The sequence below is a fragment of the Macrosteles quadrilineatus genome, unplaced genomic scaffold (assembly GCF_028750875.1).
Source record: "Macrosteles quadrilineatus isolate MER2022 unplaced genomic scaffold, UCM_ALF_1.0 Scaffold_8__2_contigs__length_117827958, whole genome shotgun sequence".
NCBI lineage: Eukaryota > Metazoa > Arthropoda > Insecta > Hemiptera > Cicadellidae > Macrosteles > Macrosteles quadrilineatus.
The window spans coordinates 101,283,423-101,300,969 of NW_026542601.1; the positions used below are offsets into that span (position 1 = coordinate 101,283,423).

The 17,547-nt window shown below is 34.4% G+C and overlaps 1 protein-coding gene across 1 annotated transcript; it reads left to right on the forward strand.

The window, feature by feature from the left end:
• The first annotated feature begins 459 nt into the window (after positions 1-459).
• Positions 460-16,771, forward strand: LOC129000140 (39S ribosomal protein L3, mitochondrial). Its single transcript, XM_054427066.1, has 8 exons — positions 460-649; positions 3,864-3,972; positions 6,560-6,808; positions 7,425-7,553; positions 7,735-7,895; positions 9,382-9,571; positions 10,632-10,738; positions 16,573-16,771. Exons 1-8 carry the CDS (start codon positions 561-563, stop codon positions 16,709-16,711), a joined length of 1,173 nt encoding a protein of 390 aa, XP_054283041.1. The 5' UTR covers positions 460-560; the 3' UTR covers positions 16,712-16,771.
• Positions 16,772-17,547: the final 776 nt, after the last annotated feature.

Below are 17,547 nucleotides of genomic sequence, written 5' to 3' on the forward strand. Positions count from 1 at the left end.
TTTTTTTTTTACTTTAGGCAGGTCCTTTGACTGGCAGGTCCTTTATAAGTTTAAGAACAGAACAATGTTATAAAACAACTGGGACCAGTTCCGAACCATAAAAAACCCCCTTCTGACAGGATTAGATTAACTTAATTATTCATTTTAAACAGATCTTGCATTTATATTCAGCTCAAATACGAATATACTTTTGTGTGTCATTGTCTCAAAGTAATTATATTGATATTATGATATGTACGCTACACACAATATTGTAATGATTGACAATAGATTTTATAATCTATGGCAGTGGCTCTCCGAGTTCAGCACCCACCCGTTATTTTGACCAGACGGTTGGGTTAGTCCAAGTCCAGTTGCTTATTGCTTTTTGCTTTCTTACTGTCTCCCTAAATCAGCTGTATACACATTAGGCTACCCGTGCCCGTCGTCTGAATATTAAACTTTCTGTTATTTGATTTCTTATTTCTGTTGCACTGTTGATGAATTAGATTTTAGGTTATCTAGCATAACTTTAAGCATGGAATTTGTTTGAAAAATTAAGTAAAAAACTTTCAACAAATATGGCTGGGATATCCTCTAAGATTTTAGGGATTCACAATATACTTAAGTCACAACAACAATCGTTTCCTCATGTAACTGGATTAACTAGGTGAGTTTTTAGCATAGACCCCTAGCCAAAGTTGTAGTGGAATAAGTTCCTACAACTATCTATTATTGTTCCCCAAAGAGCCATAATACATCAATTGGTAATATAACTCAAGTAGACTAAAACTAAGCCCTAACTATCCTTAGGTCTTCGCTGTATTTTCATTTTTTCTCAATCCTCTTTTCCTCTAACTTATACTTATTAGTGATGGGAGAATCGAATACTTTAAAGAATCGAATACAGTGAATTCGTAGCCTCCCCTGTATTCGAATACTTTTACGAATACTTGTATTCAAACACCTTTGAGTATGCAAAGCATGGAAAATGAGTGTGTAATTCTTTTTTTATAATGCGACGGTTCTTTTGGCCACTGTTATTTCGTTTTACAGTAATTAATTCATTAATATAATTTATTCAATGTAATTTTAAATTATATGATTTTTAAAAGGTACATTTATTTTGACTTATCATTATTTCATGGTCAGTTACAGTCTTATTAATGTATTATTTTCTATTATTAACTAATTAATATATTTAATAATATGTCTTATTCATTTGTATGGATAATTTACATAAGATATTCATGTTATTTTGCCATGTAACTATATAAATCGGTTGTAGTTATAATAAATTCTATTCAATTGCCCTCTACCAGTAGTAACCTAATATTTTAAATAGGTATCCAATATATTCTAAATGTTAACAATTAATAATATAATCTTATGTAAATTATAGGGCTAATGGTAAAATTATAACAAATAGATGAAAACAAATGCTGCAGTAAAAACATTAAATACTCTTACGAATTCAAAAGGGAATTCAGTAGTTGAAAAAGTGTTGAAAACATTTTTGAATCCCCCGAATTCGCTTTCTAGATTCAAAAATCCTGCAAAATCTGAGGTCAAGAGTATTCACAAAAAAGTATTCGTACGAATCTGAAGTATTCGAATCTACGAATACTCGGGCTGTATTCGAATACTATTCGATTCTGTATTCGATTCTCCCATCACTAATACTTATAGGCTAAGGAACAGAACCTTTGAAATGAAACATGATTATAACTCACTAGCAACTTGACCCTTTCAGTGCTAACTTGTGCAAGTTATGGAACTATATATATTGCTGTTCCCGTTTCTTGCGAATCGTGTCGGCGCGACTTTCGATAGTGTGAGTTTAAATAGCAACAGCGATGGTTTCTTTCGATTCCTCATATGATCGAGGCCCGATATATCGTTCCTTAACCCTCCAAGTGTCCATAGTATTGGTATTAATGTCCGCCCATTTATTGCGCAATCGCAGGATTTTATTAAAATGTATCTTAGAAAATTAAAAACAATGTAAAGTACACTGTTTTATATATCATTTTGTTTGGGAAATTATGGGCTTCAATGTAGGCCTAATATATAAAACATTACAAAAAAAATTTTCAACAATTTTTGTGGGGTGAACATTTCTCAAAAATTATAAAATAAATGAAAAAAACTTATGTTTGCGCTCAATAAATTTTTATAATTTATACTTAAGTCTACAAATATTTAAAAATAGCCACTTTGTTTCTAAAATTTAATAAGGATTACAAAAATATAATAATATAAGGAAGTAAATTTGCAAATAAATAAGTTATGGGTGAATAACAGATTTTGTACACTTAGCAATAGCTAAGAATACATAGCCTAACCATAGCTAGGAATCTGGCCGATAATTTACATCAATATCGCTACCTACTTCTTCAGGATCATCAACCAGCCCTTCAAATTCACTCAAATCTTCTTATAATGCACCACGTAGGCCTATTTCACTACTTTTTATTTTTTTGTTAACACTAAAACAACGATAAACGTAATAAAACACATCAGTCATCGGTGTGAGGTTAACCAAGTTGTTAACAAATACGCACGTCAGCTGTCTGCTACAATATTTTCGGAACTAAAATGAAAAGCGTCTAGAAACAGACATCAGGAGAAAGCTTAGAATCTGCCGAAAACAACGATACCAATCTCGATCCAGTTCAATCTGATTCAGTCAGTCCCAGAGCCTTCGCCGTAAACGATGTTTGTGTGTCGCAAAAGCGATGCATAACACCACGGCAGTAGTGTTGTGCGTCTATTACGCGACGCTTTACACTCGGAGGGTTAAGACTTGTGAGATGATAAATTTTATTTTTCTTGTTTTTTTTTTCTCCCATAACTAGACTCTGCCGTGGTAAGCCTAGCACTTTTCGGACAAAATAAGTAGACCGGTAAGTTAAAAAACTTAAAAAAGTTCTAGCATCGAAAGGGTTATGGTTAATTTGAAACCATGAGCATCAAGCAAAAATTAGGCCTACTGTGAATCTCACTCAGATGTACCCAGTGTTTTCTTAATTTGAGTAACTTATTGTAAAACGGGATTGCACATAGCCTTAGCCGGTTTAAAAATATAGGCTAAGTTAGGTAACCTGAAGTTTTGATTGAAGAAGTCTTTTGGTGGCAAAACCCTATCAGTAGGTGGCATTTGAATCAAGTCTGTTAGTTCATTGTAAACTTAAAATCTATTCCTAAAGAAACAATAAACTTAAATGTAACTTTTGTAATGTATTTAAAGTTAATCCTCCGTCTCTAGTGCCTGTAGGTTGCACCTAACATGACATACGCACTTTCTGAAACATAATTTCAAAGCCTGTTTTCCTCTGTAAAAAAAGATAATATGAATATCCACCACCACGAAAACCAGAAGGTCATAAAAATCCCAGTAGGCTACCTACCATGGACTTAATCAGCGATTTTTGAAAATTGTAGGCTTCCTTGGCTAAGTTAGACAAACCAGGCCTAAGCACTTTTATCGCTTGGGTACCGTAACATATATAAATCTTAATAGGCCTAAGGGTTAAAAGTGCCAACCAACCTATACAAACCCAGCTTGACCTAACATAACAAACCTAACCGAGCAAACCAAACCTAACTCAACCCAACCTAACCCTTACAAATATAAGTTAAAGCATGGGGTTATTAAAATGGACGTTGTCTTATTGTCTGATGTGTGTTTTGAAATAAATCAACTGTGGTTTTTTTACTTATATTTCTTATACACCTTATGTTTATATCAAGGTTAAAATTACTCGCACATAGCTTAGTATGCATTTGTTTAATATTATACAACACTCAATTGAGTTTCCTAGTATATTTTAAAACCAGGATGAAAAGGTGTACTACAGTACTAAAGTAGATTTTTGTTTCAGTATTTTCAATGGAACTCTTACAGTTCAAGTGAGACACAGGCGACCTGGACATCCCATCAACTTAACAAGGCCTCGATTTCCGTTGTGGTTCCTTAGAAAGGAGCTTGTTGTAAGTAACATGTTCTTGTATGTAGCCTACATAAATATTTTATTTCTTAACACTTTTGCTGATCGATTTGCATCCCTTCGGTATTTCATTTCAAATGTGTGGTCCTAACCCTATTCTATAGGAGAGCTATACGGTGTTTCAGTTCTTTTGGAAGAATAAAATAATATCATGCTATGATCCTTTGTGGTAGTCCCTACTCCAATGCTGCAAAAAAACATTTATTGATGAAAGTTGGAAAGCTTTCCTAACAGGTGGGACCTAAGAGTTTTGGGAGCTATTAACGCAGAATATTTTGACTACCTTAGGCCTACTAGTTTTTTACCCTAGTTTCCACTCCAAAAAATATAGCCTAGGTTTAGCCAAAATGTTTGGGTATATGTTGCCCAATAAGCATAATTAATTTGTATACTAATTTGTTATTTAATAAGTTATACAAATTTAAATTTATATATAAATCTTGGTATATTTTCAAAAATGGTCAAGTTGACCAACCCATGTTTAGTACCTACACAACTACTTTATACTTTTTCAACAAATAACTTCTTGATCAGCATTGTACGTGTTATTATCTTTACGGAAAGTAAATAAAAGATACGTCTTACAACACTTAAAACATACATTTACACTTAAAATACTGTTACTCACAAGACGTTAAATATACCAAAAAGATGGTAAGTGGAGATCGATTTCGATTGGACACTCCAATCATCATCAGACCCAATAGGCGTAAGCATGAAAAATCATTCGCCTATTGGGTCTGATGATGATTGGAGTGTCCAATCAAAATCAATCACCACTTACCATCTTTTTTGTATATTTACTGTCTTGTGAGAGTAACAGTATAAGCTTAAATATATGTTTTAAGTGTTATAAGACGTATCATTTATTTATTTTCCGTACTTTTTCAATGAAATGGCAACCATACAAAGTAGGTATTTTATGCCAAGTATGAATGGAGATGAGTGTAGGACTATAGGTTCAGATTTCTAGGGTCCGTCACAGGATAAAATATATGTCACCCAGTTGAGTGTTTCCCACTATGTGGTAAGCAGAGGCCACTGCGGTGGTACGTGGTAACATTCTAAGAACGAGTATTATCTGTTTGGGCTTGTGTGTCGTGATTAGCTCACAGCCCATCAACATCTGTGTTATATTCAAGAATACTGAACACTAGAGCAGGGAGATGACTCTAGTTAGGTTTCAGCTTTCATTATTGCCATTAGACTGCTCCGGATTGCTTGGAAAGTTAGGTAACTAGCCTGTCGTAGATAACTCATTGTAAACAAATCTGGAAAGCAAAATGCAAAATAAAGTTTAAGCTTGAAAACAAATAAAATAATAAATGACTGACTTAAATAATAGCGTTCAAGGAATGTGGGCAAAATAAACTCTCTTATGCCTGGTGCTCAGTACTTCACTCAGCTATTCATACACTGTGAAAATATACCCTATGGGGAAACCTTTACATATAGTTGGGAAATCAGTAATTCAATTAGCAAAATAATAAAAAAATATTTCATCCATAATTACCTCTACGTGACTAAGTGGTACACAACAAATGTTTATCATCATATACATAAGTAGGTTACACAGGGTGTCCACCAAGCCAACCAGAAAAAATTCATGAGTAAAAAAAAATTCCAGGTAGTTCAGGTCGTACTTTTTATACTAAAATTTCCAACGTGTTGTGCACCAACTCCCGCAATGCTGTTTTAGCATTAACACAGCTCGCTATTTTAGTTATCGGAAAGAGCATTCTCAGTTAAGGGGAAAAAATTATGCTTGCTGTAATATTGCCAGACAAAAGTATTCAATTTTTATATATTACTGATTAAATAATCCAAAAATTAAAAACTAATCCCTAATCCTGCAATTTATTAATAACTTCCTAAAAATAGTGATATGTCAATACGGAAATGTCGTCATCGTCTCCCGCGGTTACGGATACGGTTATAGATACGTCATCGTTGTCTCCCATGGTCACGGAAATGTCATCGTTGTCTCCTGCGGTCGCGGCAAAAAATTCCCGGTTAAATACAAAATTCACGCATAATTCCCGGTTTTTTCCGGTTAAAAAAAATCACGCATAATTCCCGGTTATCCCGGTTTTCCCGGACGGTGGACACCCTGTTACACCAGGAAACACTGATCCAGTTTACGTAGGCAAATCTGTCAATACAGTTTAAAAAAGACACATGAAACACGCATAGGCTTCACATTAATTTTGGCGTAGAACAAACAAAAGTTGTGCAGCATGTGTCTATATTTTTGCCGTTCTTGTAATTATACCGGTACTCATATTTGCCAGATTTATTAGTTATTTGGTTATTTTTTTTTGTGCTTGTTTACCAAGGATATTGAATGGTTTTGATAGATCTGCCAACATCGGCTAGATGACAAATTTGTTTGATATTGCTGCAACACTTAAAGATAAACTTATCAAGTAAAAAATAGCAGTGGTATACAATACTAATAAACACAGATAAGGTTGTTTAAAACATTTAAAATAAATACAGTGATCCAGAAGCTAATTCATATGAGAATATTTTGGTTCCTCTTAATATGCTTAGCGTTTTTGTTTTTCTAGAATGTTGATCAGTCTCTGACAGAGCCTAACAAGCAGTTTATCGAGGAAGTGGTTCATGAGAAGTTCGGGCCCCCAGCAATCATCAGTGGGCTCTCCACTTATCAGCTGAAATCGCCGCTGAAAATTGAAGCTGAACCACGTGGAGAATGGCACAAGAAAACCAGGAGAACTGGTCTTATCGGTCGAAAAATTGGCCAACAGCCCATGTGGGATAAGAACGGAAATAGGTTCACAACAACTTTGATACAAGTGAGTTTCCTGTCCTTAAAAAGTCTAATAATATTTGGTACATTCGTATTAGGCCTACGTATTTTGTTGTTGTTGATAAATTCCATCGTAAGTCAGTATTATATAACCTTAGTAAGTTCATACATTATTTTTTATTGTCTAGGATATGAATTCCTGCAGTACATAAACATTTAAATACAATCCTACATGTACCAAGTGCTGCATATGTTTTGGCGGTTATTAAAATATTTCCACCCTTGTCAGGTTATCAAAATACTCAAAAGACACTTGATGTGTCGTCAGATTAAATAAATATGTACCTAATACACATTTTACACAAAACATAAAAACGAACATGATATCGGGGTGGCGCTCTGTCGGTGTCGTGCTGGTATCGTGTCGTGCAGTGTGAAAACGGCCATTGGCGGAGAGGGGGAACATACCCTCCCTCGCCGTTACCTCCCCTACATGCACTAAAAATTTCGCGCAGGTTGTTTTCTAACCGGCCGACCTATAGTATAACTAATAATATAATAAAATAATAATAATATAGGTATGTATGTTAGCCTACTTAGTTGAGTTCTGTTTTTCTTCTTATTTTATAAGTAGGCCTATCTGAAATAATAATTTTTTATAGATCGTTGATAATCATGTGGTGAAATACATCCCACCAGAGGAAGTCAAAGACAAAAGAGAAATACGATATAGAGAAAGTAGCAGATATGGACTTCTAATGGTGGGTGCAGAGAGTGCCGACCCTCAAAATGTAAGTTTTAATTTTTCTCTCCCACTTAGTTTCCGATCACTTATCCTTACTACTTATTCTTAAATTTGAATAGTAATAGTGTTATTAATTTGTGCACGAATTAGTGAGCAAAGTGGCATTTTTTAAAATGTTGATTCAAGCCAATGCTCAATGTCCCATTGTATGACAACTCTTGTTCCAGTACACCAGAGAGTATTGTGGACTGTTCGCCAAGGCTGGCCTGATGCCCAAGAAGCAGCTGTGTAGATTCTTCATCTCTCCGGAGGCTGCCATTCAGGCTGGCACTCCACTCTACGCCAACCACTTTAGTGTCGGCGACGTTGTGGATATCAGAGGGAAAACGTGAGTGTTACATTTTATAGTCATCTGCTTCTAAATTATGTAGGCTAACTCTTAATATGTATTTTACTAAAGACTCCACATCTTTTGAATCTTCTTACCTTGCTCTTGATTTTCACAAATCTTTCTCCACTCAGCTTCTTGAATCTTCCTCCTGAAAAATTTTGCAATTTATTAATATTCCAATATAAAGTGGTAGGGACACATAATACGACATTTTTGGCCTCTGGTAACATCAAAACAATAAAGTAAATCGGTCCTGGGTGTAGGTCTTATCATGAGATCTACGGTAATAGCACATTCCCTACATGGGAAATTTGCTTATAAGACATAACTATATCCGTAGCTTTTTTTAAATAAACCAAATTGTAGTATTGTACAGATAATGTTAGACGACTTACTTGTCACAGTGTGTTGGACAGGGTTGCCACCAGCCATGAAAACCTTGAAAAGCTTGAATTATGCATGGATTCTTGTGACCATGAAAAAAGGCATGGATTATGCATAGATTTCTAAAATGGACCATGAATTTTCAAAATCAGGAATAATTATTCAACCAGAACCATTTATAGTTAAATATTTGAAAACAATCCATAGGAACAAACACCATGAAAATACTGTGTGGAGATGATTATTTAACATGTTCCACGATCAGAAACAATTGCTTAGTTCATTCCAAGTCATTCAAAGATTCTGATGTCAGCTGAGACTTCCCGAGGACTGTATATGGTCCGAAAAATCATTTGTAGGCCCCCCTACCAATGAGGCTACCCCCGTAGGCTATTTGTAGGCTACCCCCGTGTATGAAAAAGGGGTATGGGGACTTAAATCACAAAAACAGATGTTTTAGACCATGCACTGAATTGAAACGGGGTGCGCAATAAAACCGAATTTCCGACTCTGACGCCTGATTTTTTTTAGCTTTTTGGATAAAATCATCATATCTTAGTATGTTGTGGAATAAGATAATCTAGAATGTACATTTTATGACAATTATGTAGGGGGATAAAACAGGACTTTTTTGGCTGGGTGAGTGGGATTTTAGTTTTATTTCGGTGGAAAGACTGAATTAGACCTAGACTTAATATATTTTACAATTCTTCTCCAATATCTCATATAGAATAGCTAAACCTGTTTTGTTTTCAACTTTGTTTTGAATGTTTATCAATCACTCTAAAAAAGCTGTATATTAGGTATGAAAGGTTATTCAAAAGTAACACACAAAGAAACTGCTTCTTTAACGTCAGTTTATGAAATCGGCAAAACTCATTCGTGTTGAAATTGTATAAGCGCATTGACCATGAATTTTTTTTAAACTACCAATGAATACCATGAATTCTGCATGAATTTTATTATCCCACTATGGTGGCAACCCTGGTTGGACCATCAAGTGTAGGATTATCAAGTTTCAAACATTTTTTTCCTACTCGATACTTTCACAAAGTGTGAATATTCATCCAAACAACATGTATCAAGTGTTACTGTCCAGCATCGACCGTGGGTTCCAAGGGGTGATGAAGAGATGGGGGTTCCACGGGATGCCAGCAACTCACGGCCAGACCAAGACCCATCGCAAGGGAGGCAACACTGGCGGGGGTGGAGAGAAGGCTAGGATATGGCCTGGGACTAAGTTGCCTGGACACATGGGAAACAGATGGAGAGTTCTCCGAGGGATGCAGGTGAATATCTGTTACAGTGGGACTTCCTTATTTGAAAACTTCTTTTAGGATAGTTTTGTTTAATGAAAAAAGGGTGATATTAGCTGCTTACCTGAGAAAAAGTCCAGATAGGTCATTGTATACATTGACGAGTGTTTGTTTTGTTTATGTCCCATCTTTACCATCCCCTTGGACGTAGACTCTAACCCGGAATTGTTTTACACATTACTTCAGACTAGGCTTAGAGGGTTGCGGCATTATCATTTAGATCAAATCCATTGGTGATTGGTGGGATTTAAATCCAAGACCTCGGGGATCAAAGTCCCGCACTCTACCTCTAGACCAGCTTGCTCCTCCACACATTGAACACACAAAATAAAAACTAAAAACACACAATATTTTGTCCCCTGTGGGATTTTATCATGTGTAGACAAAGGGGGAAATGGACTTGTCCATTGTAGAGAAAGTCTCTCGGGTGACAAACTATTGTATGTTTTATGTATTAATGTGGACTTTTCTTCAAATAAGCTAGCTACCATTCCCGTTATTATCTAGAAATGAAAATTACTTAAGTTTAATCTATAAAATCAAAATGGGTCCCTCAAACTTCTCCGGATATATATCCAATTATAGTCAAATTAATGTGGGTGGTTTGAATATAATTATCGATTATTCAAATGGTTTCTAATATCAATGTGTGACAGTTAAGGTTTAACAACGTCAATGCACAAAAATAACTGGCTTTAAAAGACTTGAGTGGAGTCGCAATAAGTCCTAATATTGCTAGAAAATTTAAAAAAATGTGTATAAATCAATCTGTTTTACTATGTTTGCTATGTGTAAGAATTGGAATCATCTGATGCCTCTCGAGTTCTAACGTAGTGGCATAAATTAAACGTTTTCTACTTTGTTCAGTTTACTATCCCATTTCATATTCAATTATTTAATTAATGTTTTAGTTTCTCTAACATTATACATTGTTAGTTAGATGACATAAAGTATCGTACTAAAAATTTGTGTCTGAATAAAAAAAAAAACTTAAATTGTGCTACTAGATACATTTATTATTGATGATTTTTAGGTTATGAGGATAAACACCAAATACAACATATTGTATGTCCGTGGTGTTGGAGTGCCAGGCCCAGTCAACGGTTATGTTTACATTTTCGACACAGTACTACCACTGAGGTGAGTATATTATTTCCTGTAGACCCCAACATCAAATTGAAGAGTTTGTCCAACAAACATCTTTGGTAAAACACACATTTCAACACAACACAAATATTATAACATAAAATACCCCCGCCGCAGCAAACCTGCAGACTAAGCGAGTTTCCATTTGCCTGATTGGATTTACACTAAAATGTCTCCTTAAAAATATCACATTTATTCCCTATTTAAATAACATTTGTTTAACGAGTACTTAGGTTTGCTGCAACAGGGAGAGTAAAAAGGTGTTTTTTTGTAAAATGTAATAGTTTAGTATGAAATTAATGCATTTTCCAAATTTGATCAAAATATGTTCATAAACAAGCAAACTATAGTTCAGCCGCTTAGAAAACGACCTGCGCGCTAATGCTAAACCAATGCTGGAGGAGGTCGCTTTCTAAGCGGCCGAACTATACAACAGTTTACTTATTCTCCATAAGAATAACTTTTAAATTTACAGATTTTTGGAATTTTCTCCGTAACCATTAGGCGCATATAAACGCTTCAATATACTAAATTATTTGTTTTTTTAAGCTCTACAAAATGGTTTGGAAAGAAAATGCTAAATTTTAAGTTTTTAGGGTCAAAAATGGGAAAAACCAATTTTTTCACTATAAAACCCCCCATAAACCCCTGTTCCCATAGTCCGATCATGCTGGTTTGCGAACTCGTTCGAATAAACGTAGGTTTATACGTTTGAACCAAATTTCATCAAAATCGGATGATTTTTGCTCGAGTTATCGCACTAACGGACACATATATATATGAATATTGACGGATGGTGTTTTTGGTCTCTAGGGACCTCAAAACGAAAAAGTAAATCGGTCCTGGGTCCAGGTCTTACAATGAGTACTACGGTAATAGCTTATTCCCTATAGGGGAAATTCGCTAAAAATCACATTTAAACATTAGGCGGGTCACATTCAAAATTATAGTAGATCAACCCAGGATGTACATTGGACACGACGCAACTAGCTGTTGTCTGGTAGGTGATAAAAACCTTAAAGGTCAGGGTGCAGCTAATAGTGACTTATGGTTCCTTTGGATTCAATTCACTTATGCAAAATGCTAGAGCCGATTTAAAAATTTGATTTAATGTGCTGTGTAATGGCCTGGGAACGTTTTACCACTGACCAAATCTAACACTGACACTAACAACACTGTTCAGCTATCTTAATAGTGCAGGTAAAATTCTACTAAAAGACTAGTAGAAAAAAATTGGTCTACTTATGAAACTTGGGGTGAAAATAGCGCTACACGTATTTTCTAAGGCTAACTGCACAATTAGTTCATCAGCATTTCCTAAACTGTCTTAATTCAATTCCTGCCTCAAGGAATGCCATGAAATGTTGCTGTGTCTACAAACCAAGAATCATTTCTTGCTAATGCTGACAACAAACAACACTTAATAATCATGTTAACAAGGACATTTTGTGAGGCAGGAATCAAAGTAATATATGATACGTAGTGGTTAAAGAGGCGTAATTACCAGTTCCAAAAACCTTCTGAGGTTTCAAATGGCCAAGGAGGAGGGTAGGGTCACTACCAGTTTCTTGGTTTATGAAATGAAATGTCTTTAATGCTTTTAACATCATATAACATGCATTGCAATCGTCAAAATACTTAGATTATAAAATAAGTAGCATACCATACAGTGCAAACCATGCAAAAAAACTCAAACTTAAGTTAGAAAGAACAAAACCATGCTTTCTACTCTACAATAAAACAATCCTGTTGAGGCAAACAAACCAATCTACTTACACAATAGGCATACCTTCAACTTAAAAAATCATTTCAAGACTGTCTGGGCATTTATTAATAAGCCATTTTTTAAATTCCATTTTGAAGTTTTTACCTTCTAGTTTCTTTATGCAGTTTGGTAACTTATTGAAAAAAATTGTTCCCTTGACATAAGGGCTATTCTCTGTCCTTTTGAAATGTCTTCTCACTCTGAAAAAAATCATTACACTGTCTAGTGTTATGGTCATGCATTTGTCCTACATTAGAAATTAAAATACCAGAACTACAGCTAAATTTAACCAAACATATAACCTGGTATACATACATTGCGTACAAAGTCATAATGTTGTGTGACACAAAAATGCCTTTTCTATGAGTCCTTGGGCTAACTTTTGCTACCAAACGTACAGCTCTTTTTTGTAACAGAAAAATTCTTTTGTTATAAGTGTGAAAAGAACCTCCCCACAGGACAAGCCCATAAGCCAGATATGGATACACCACTCTAAAATAGACTGACCTTAATGTTTCACAGTCCAAATAGTTTGAAAGTCTTCTTAGCAAAGAAATGCCACTCAAGACTTTAGCACCAACATGGTCAATGTGTTTATCCCATGTAAAATGTTTGTCAAAAAATATTCCAAGAAATTTACAAAAATCATTACCATCCAGAGTCATATTATCACCTGAGATGCTAAAAGCCGGAACATTGCGACCAATTGAGAAATGTACAAAATCAGTCTTAGTTAAGTTTACCTTTAAACCTATTTCCAAAAAATAAGCATTGGCAGCTTCAGAAAAATTGGTTAATAAAGCTTTAAGATTTAGCATATTGTTTGCCCAGCACAGCCCAGAAGTATCATCTGCATACATACATGCAAAAACATTATCCATGACAATAAAACTATTTACATGAACTGTATACAGAAATGGTCCTAAAATTGAGCCCTGCAGAACCCCTGAGGTTACCACTCGTGTTTCCGACCTATGTTCTCTCTCTGTCGTACCATCATCAAAAGAAACTGTGGTGCATTGTTGGCGATTTTTTAAATAAGATTCCACCAGACTCACCAACCATCCTGGAACTTTATAGCCAATCAGTTTTGCCAATAAGATAGAATGGTCAACCCGATCAAAGGCCTTCGAAAGGTCTAGCAGAAGCGCTGCCACTTTACAACCTTCATCAAGTTTTTCAAGAGCAGTGTGAACAAAATCAACAGCAGCAGTGATAGTGCTCCGACCCTTCCGAAAGCCATGCTGAAAATCTGACAAAATTTTGTGATCATCAAAAAATTGTATTAGGCACCCAAGAACGAACTTCTCGATTACTTTACTAAAAGTAGACGTGAGAGAAATAGGCCTATAATTCTGAACATCTGTCTTTACCCCCTTCTTATACAATGGTTTAACAATTGTGAGTTTAAGTGGATCTGGAAAGATAGATGTTGATAACACAGTCTGAATCAAATGCACCAAAATATGTTCCTTAAATCGTCTATAGCATTTTGATATAGCCTACATCATAAAACATATGACACATAGACTCATGATCAATTTTGTAATAATTGATATTAACTGTATTATTTTACCCTAATTTGTCATATTTCGTTTTTTAATAATAAATTTGTATTTTCTAATAAACTGACGGTTGTATGGATTTTGATTTTATTATGTTTTTTATCGATTCTGCATCCTAAGAATCATAGAAATCGACACCCCACTTGCTTAGATCCCATAGATAAAAATGTTCTCAAAATCACTACCCTCCTGAACTTTAACCTCCATAAAATAGTACTTCCACCCCACAATCACTAGGGATTCTTCAGACTTCAAGACCTAATGGTAATTTCTACGATTCCTGCAAGTTTCAAGAACGGACAAATTTTTATGTTTTCTTAGGCGAGTTTTACATGTACTATAGGCCTAACTGTTATCCTCTTAAAAACAGATGTAATTGAAGATTTTGACAATTTAAAGGCCTCTGCCAGATTTTTCAAAGAATTATTTTTTTATTGTTTAAGTGGTTTTACTTTGATGCTTTTACCAATTACAGTGGAATCTTAATAACAAGAACCTCGATAATGAGTTACCCTTGATAACAAGTGTAATTTTTAAATACCCTTAATTTTTTGCTACCTACCCTTGATCGCATATTATTATTGCAAACATCAATAATCAGTCAACCTTAATAACATGTCTTATTTTATAGTCGTCAATCACATAACAGAGAAACTTGTTATTGAGGTTCTACTGTAATTACAGTTACAACTACTAGGCCTTACTAACTGTAATAAAACAAATGTTATGAGTCTGGTTTTTAGTAGAGTAGTAAAAAAAAAAATTATATTTCATTATTATTTATTGAAATTTTACATTACAAATTTGGTATCTCATTGAAATTTAATAATCTTACCTAATATTATATTATACTAGCTGAGTGTCCTTCCTACGGGGTTGGTATATAATGCTTATTGTAGTTAAATACTCGTGCTTTGCATTTGCAATGAGAGAGGACACGTTTTGAGAAAAATTGGTTTACTATAATCTACGGTAGGCCTATACTATAGTATATAGAATATCTACCATAGCCATAATGTTCTACCACTTCAAATTAGCTATTGTCATAAATTGTATAAAGAACTAATGGTGCTGCACCCTGTTGGTAAACCGTATAACCTTTTAATGCTATTGAATATCATAGAAACAAATTGTGTAGTTGAAACAGCTGGCAAAATGATTTATTTCCTTTTAAATATGAATACTCATAAGGTTAACATGGGAAACTCTAGAGCCGCTGGGGCGGAGCCCGAAAGGATTTTTGAGGTAAGAATATGTCTATATGTTAATCGAGAATGTGAGCTATCATCATACTAAATTTCAACACAATCCGACCAGTAGTTAATGCGTGATTGAACTTCAAACAAACAAACAAACAAATACACAAACTTTCACATTTATAATATTAGTATGATATTAATATTATAAATGAGAAAGTTTGTATGTTTGTTTGTTTATTGGTTTGTTTGAAGTTCAATCACGCATTAAATACTGTTTGGATTGGGCTGAAATTTGGAATGATGATCGCTCACGTTCCTGCTTAACATGGACATATTCTTATCTCAAAAATCCTTTCGGACTTTGTCCCAGTGGCTCTGAAGTTTCCCATGTTAACCTTATGAATATTCATATTTAGAAGGAATTAAAGAATTTAGTCAGCAGTTTCAACTACACAAGTTGGTTCTATGATATTCAAGCACTATTACAACAGCTAATTTGCATCAAAAAGCTGTGATACACAACGAGAACTTTACTTTTTTCATTTTTCTATTGTTTAGGTGCAGTGGTAGAACATTATAGCTATGGTAAATAAATGTGCTATACTATAAATTGTGTGTATACCGTTAATTATAAGAACCAAACTTTCTTAAACTGTGCCCTCTCCCATTGCAAATGCAAAGCACGAGTGTAACTGCAATACTAATTTTATACTTATACGCCAACCCCGTACTATGGACGGGTACTCTGCTAGTTTTGTCATAAAAGGGAAATTGTTCAATGGAATAATGGGAACCTTCTATCATCAATTAGATGGGGACACCAGCTATGAGCATATTTGAACCCAAATATGAGTGAATGAATAATGAGTGTAGATAGAAGTGAGATGACTTAACGTGGCTTTGATACTGACTAAGACCAGCTGTTTCATTAGTCAGGACCATTTATTAAAAGCCCTCCAACAAATATGGATAAAAAACAACTGGGTCCAGTTTCGAACCATCAAAAAGCTACACACTTTTCTCAGGATCGAAACTGTGACTTTATGATTACCAGGCGAGCACTATAGTCACTGAGCTACCTAGCTATAGACAGTTCATCTGTGTGTGGAGAGAAGTCTGCAAAATCACAACAGGACTCTATCGTTCCTTTAAATGACAATCTTGTTTAGTTGCAATATTAAAACATTTATTGTAAATCATTTTTACTAGGTTAAGGTTGCATACAGCACATACAGACCGTACTAAAAAAGTAAAAAGGAAATATTAAACCCTCACTCAACAAAAAGTATTCTCTTGCAGAAAGCGGAAAGAAAAGCCAGCTGCTTTCCCGACATTCTATCCAGAAGATCTAGAAGAACCTTTGCCGGAGGATTTGTTCCACGAGTCACTTCATATGTTTTCTGATCCTTCTATCAAACACCAGCCAGAGAAAAAGTAGTGAGGTAGTGTTTAATAATATATTATATAGATTTGTTCAATAAACCACATTTTCTAAGAACAGCTTAATGATTATTTGTAACTCCTGTTTAATAATACTATGATACAATATTACTTTTGATACTAGAATAGACATCTCTAAGTGAATCACCTGTAGGAAATTTTTTATACATATATTATAACATAGTTAAGTAAGCTGCTGGTATAAAAATGTTTATAAAAAATCTTTCTTCTTAAACTTTGATACTTTTGATGCAAAGTGTTAGAAGAATTTTGAAACACTAGTAAATCATTAATCCATACCCCATTACCATGGAGTTAAACTTGATAACAATTTACAGCAATTGATCAAGCGGTTTTTTAATATTTTACAAAATCATCGCTGAATATGTGAAGGCAACATTGAATGTTTGTAGTATGTGCCATACCTAAGTGAAAATGGACACAAAATACATTTGCTCCAATTATTAAAACATTGTAATACACATTACCTTTAGCGAATAAATGTATTTGTATATGTATTTGCTCGTATAATTTCAAAATACATTATTCAAGATAATTTCTGAAAAAGCATTTTCATTATCGTTATATACAAGAAGTAGGCCTACCCAAAAGGTTTCAGATTAGAATTTTCTTCTTTATACAAAAATTATTTGATTTAATTTGAATCCAAACTTCATATATCTAGATCGTTTGGAATCATAATAATTGGTCAGGTATAGTGAGGATTTACTGAAGGAAAAGATCTAACATGATTCATGTTCTCAAAAAAAGTCTTGATGTGTCTAAACAATAATGTACAAGTTAATTATTTTTATTAAACTAAAATTTTAGGTT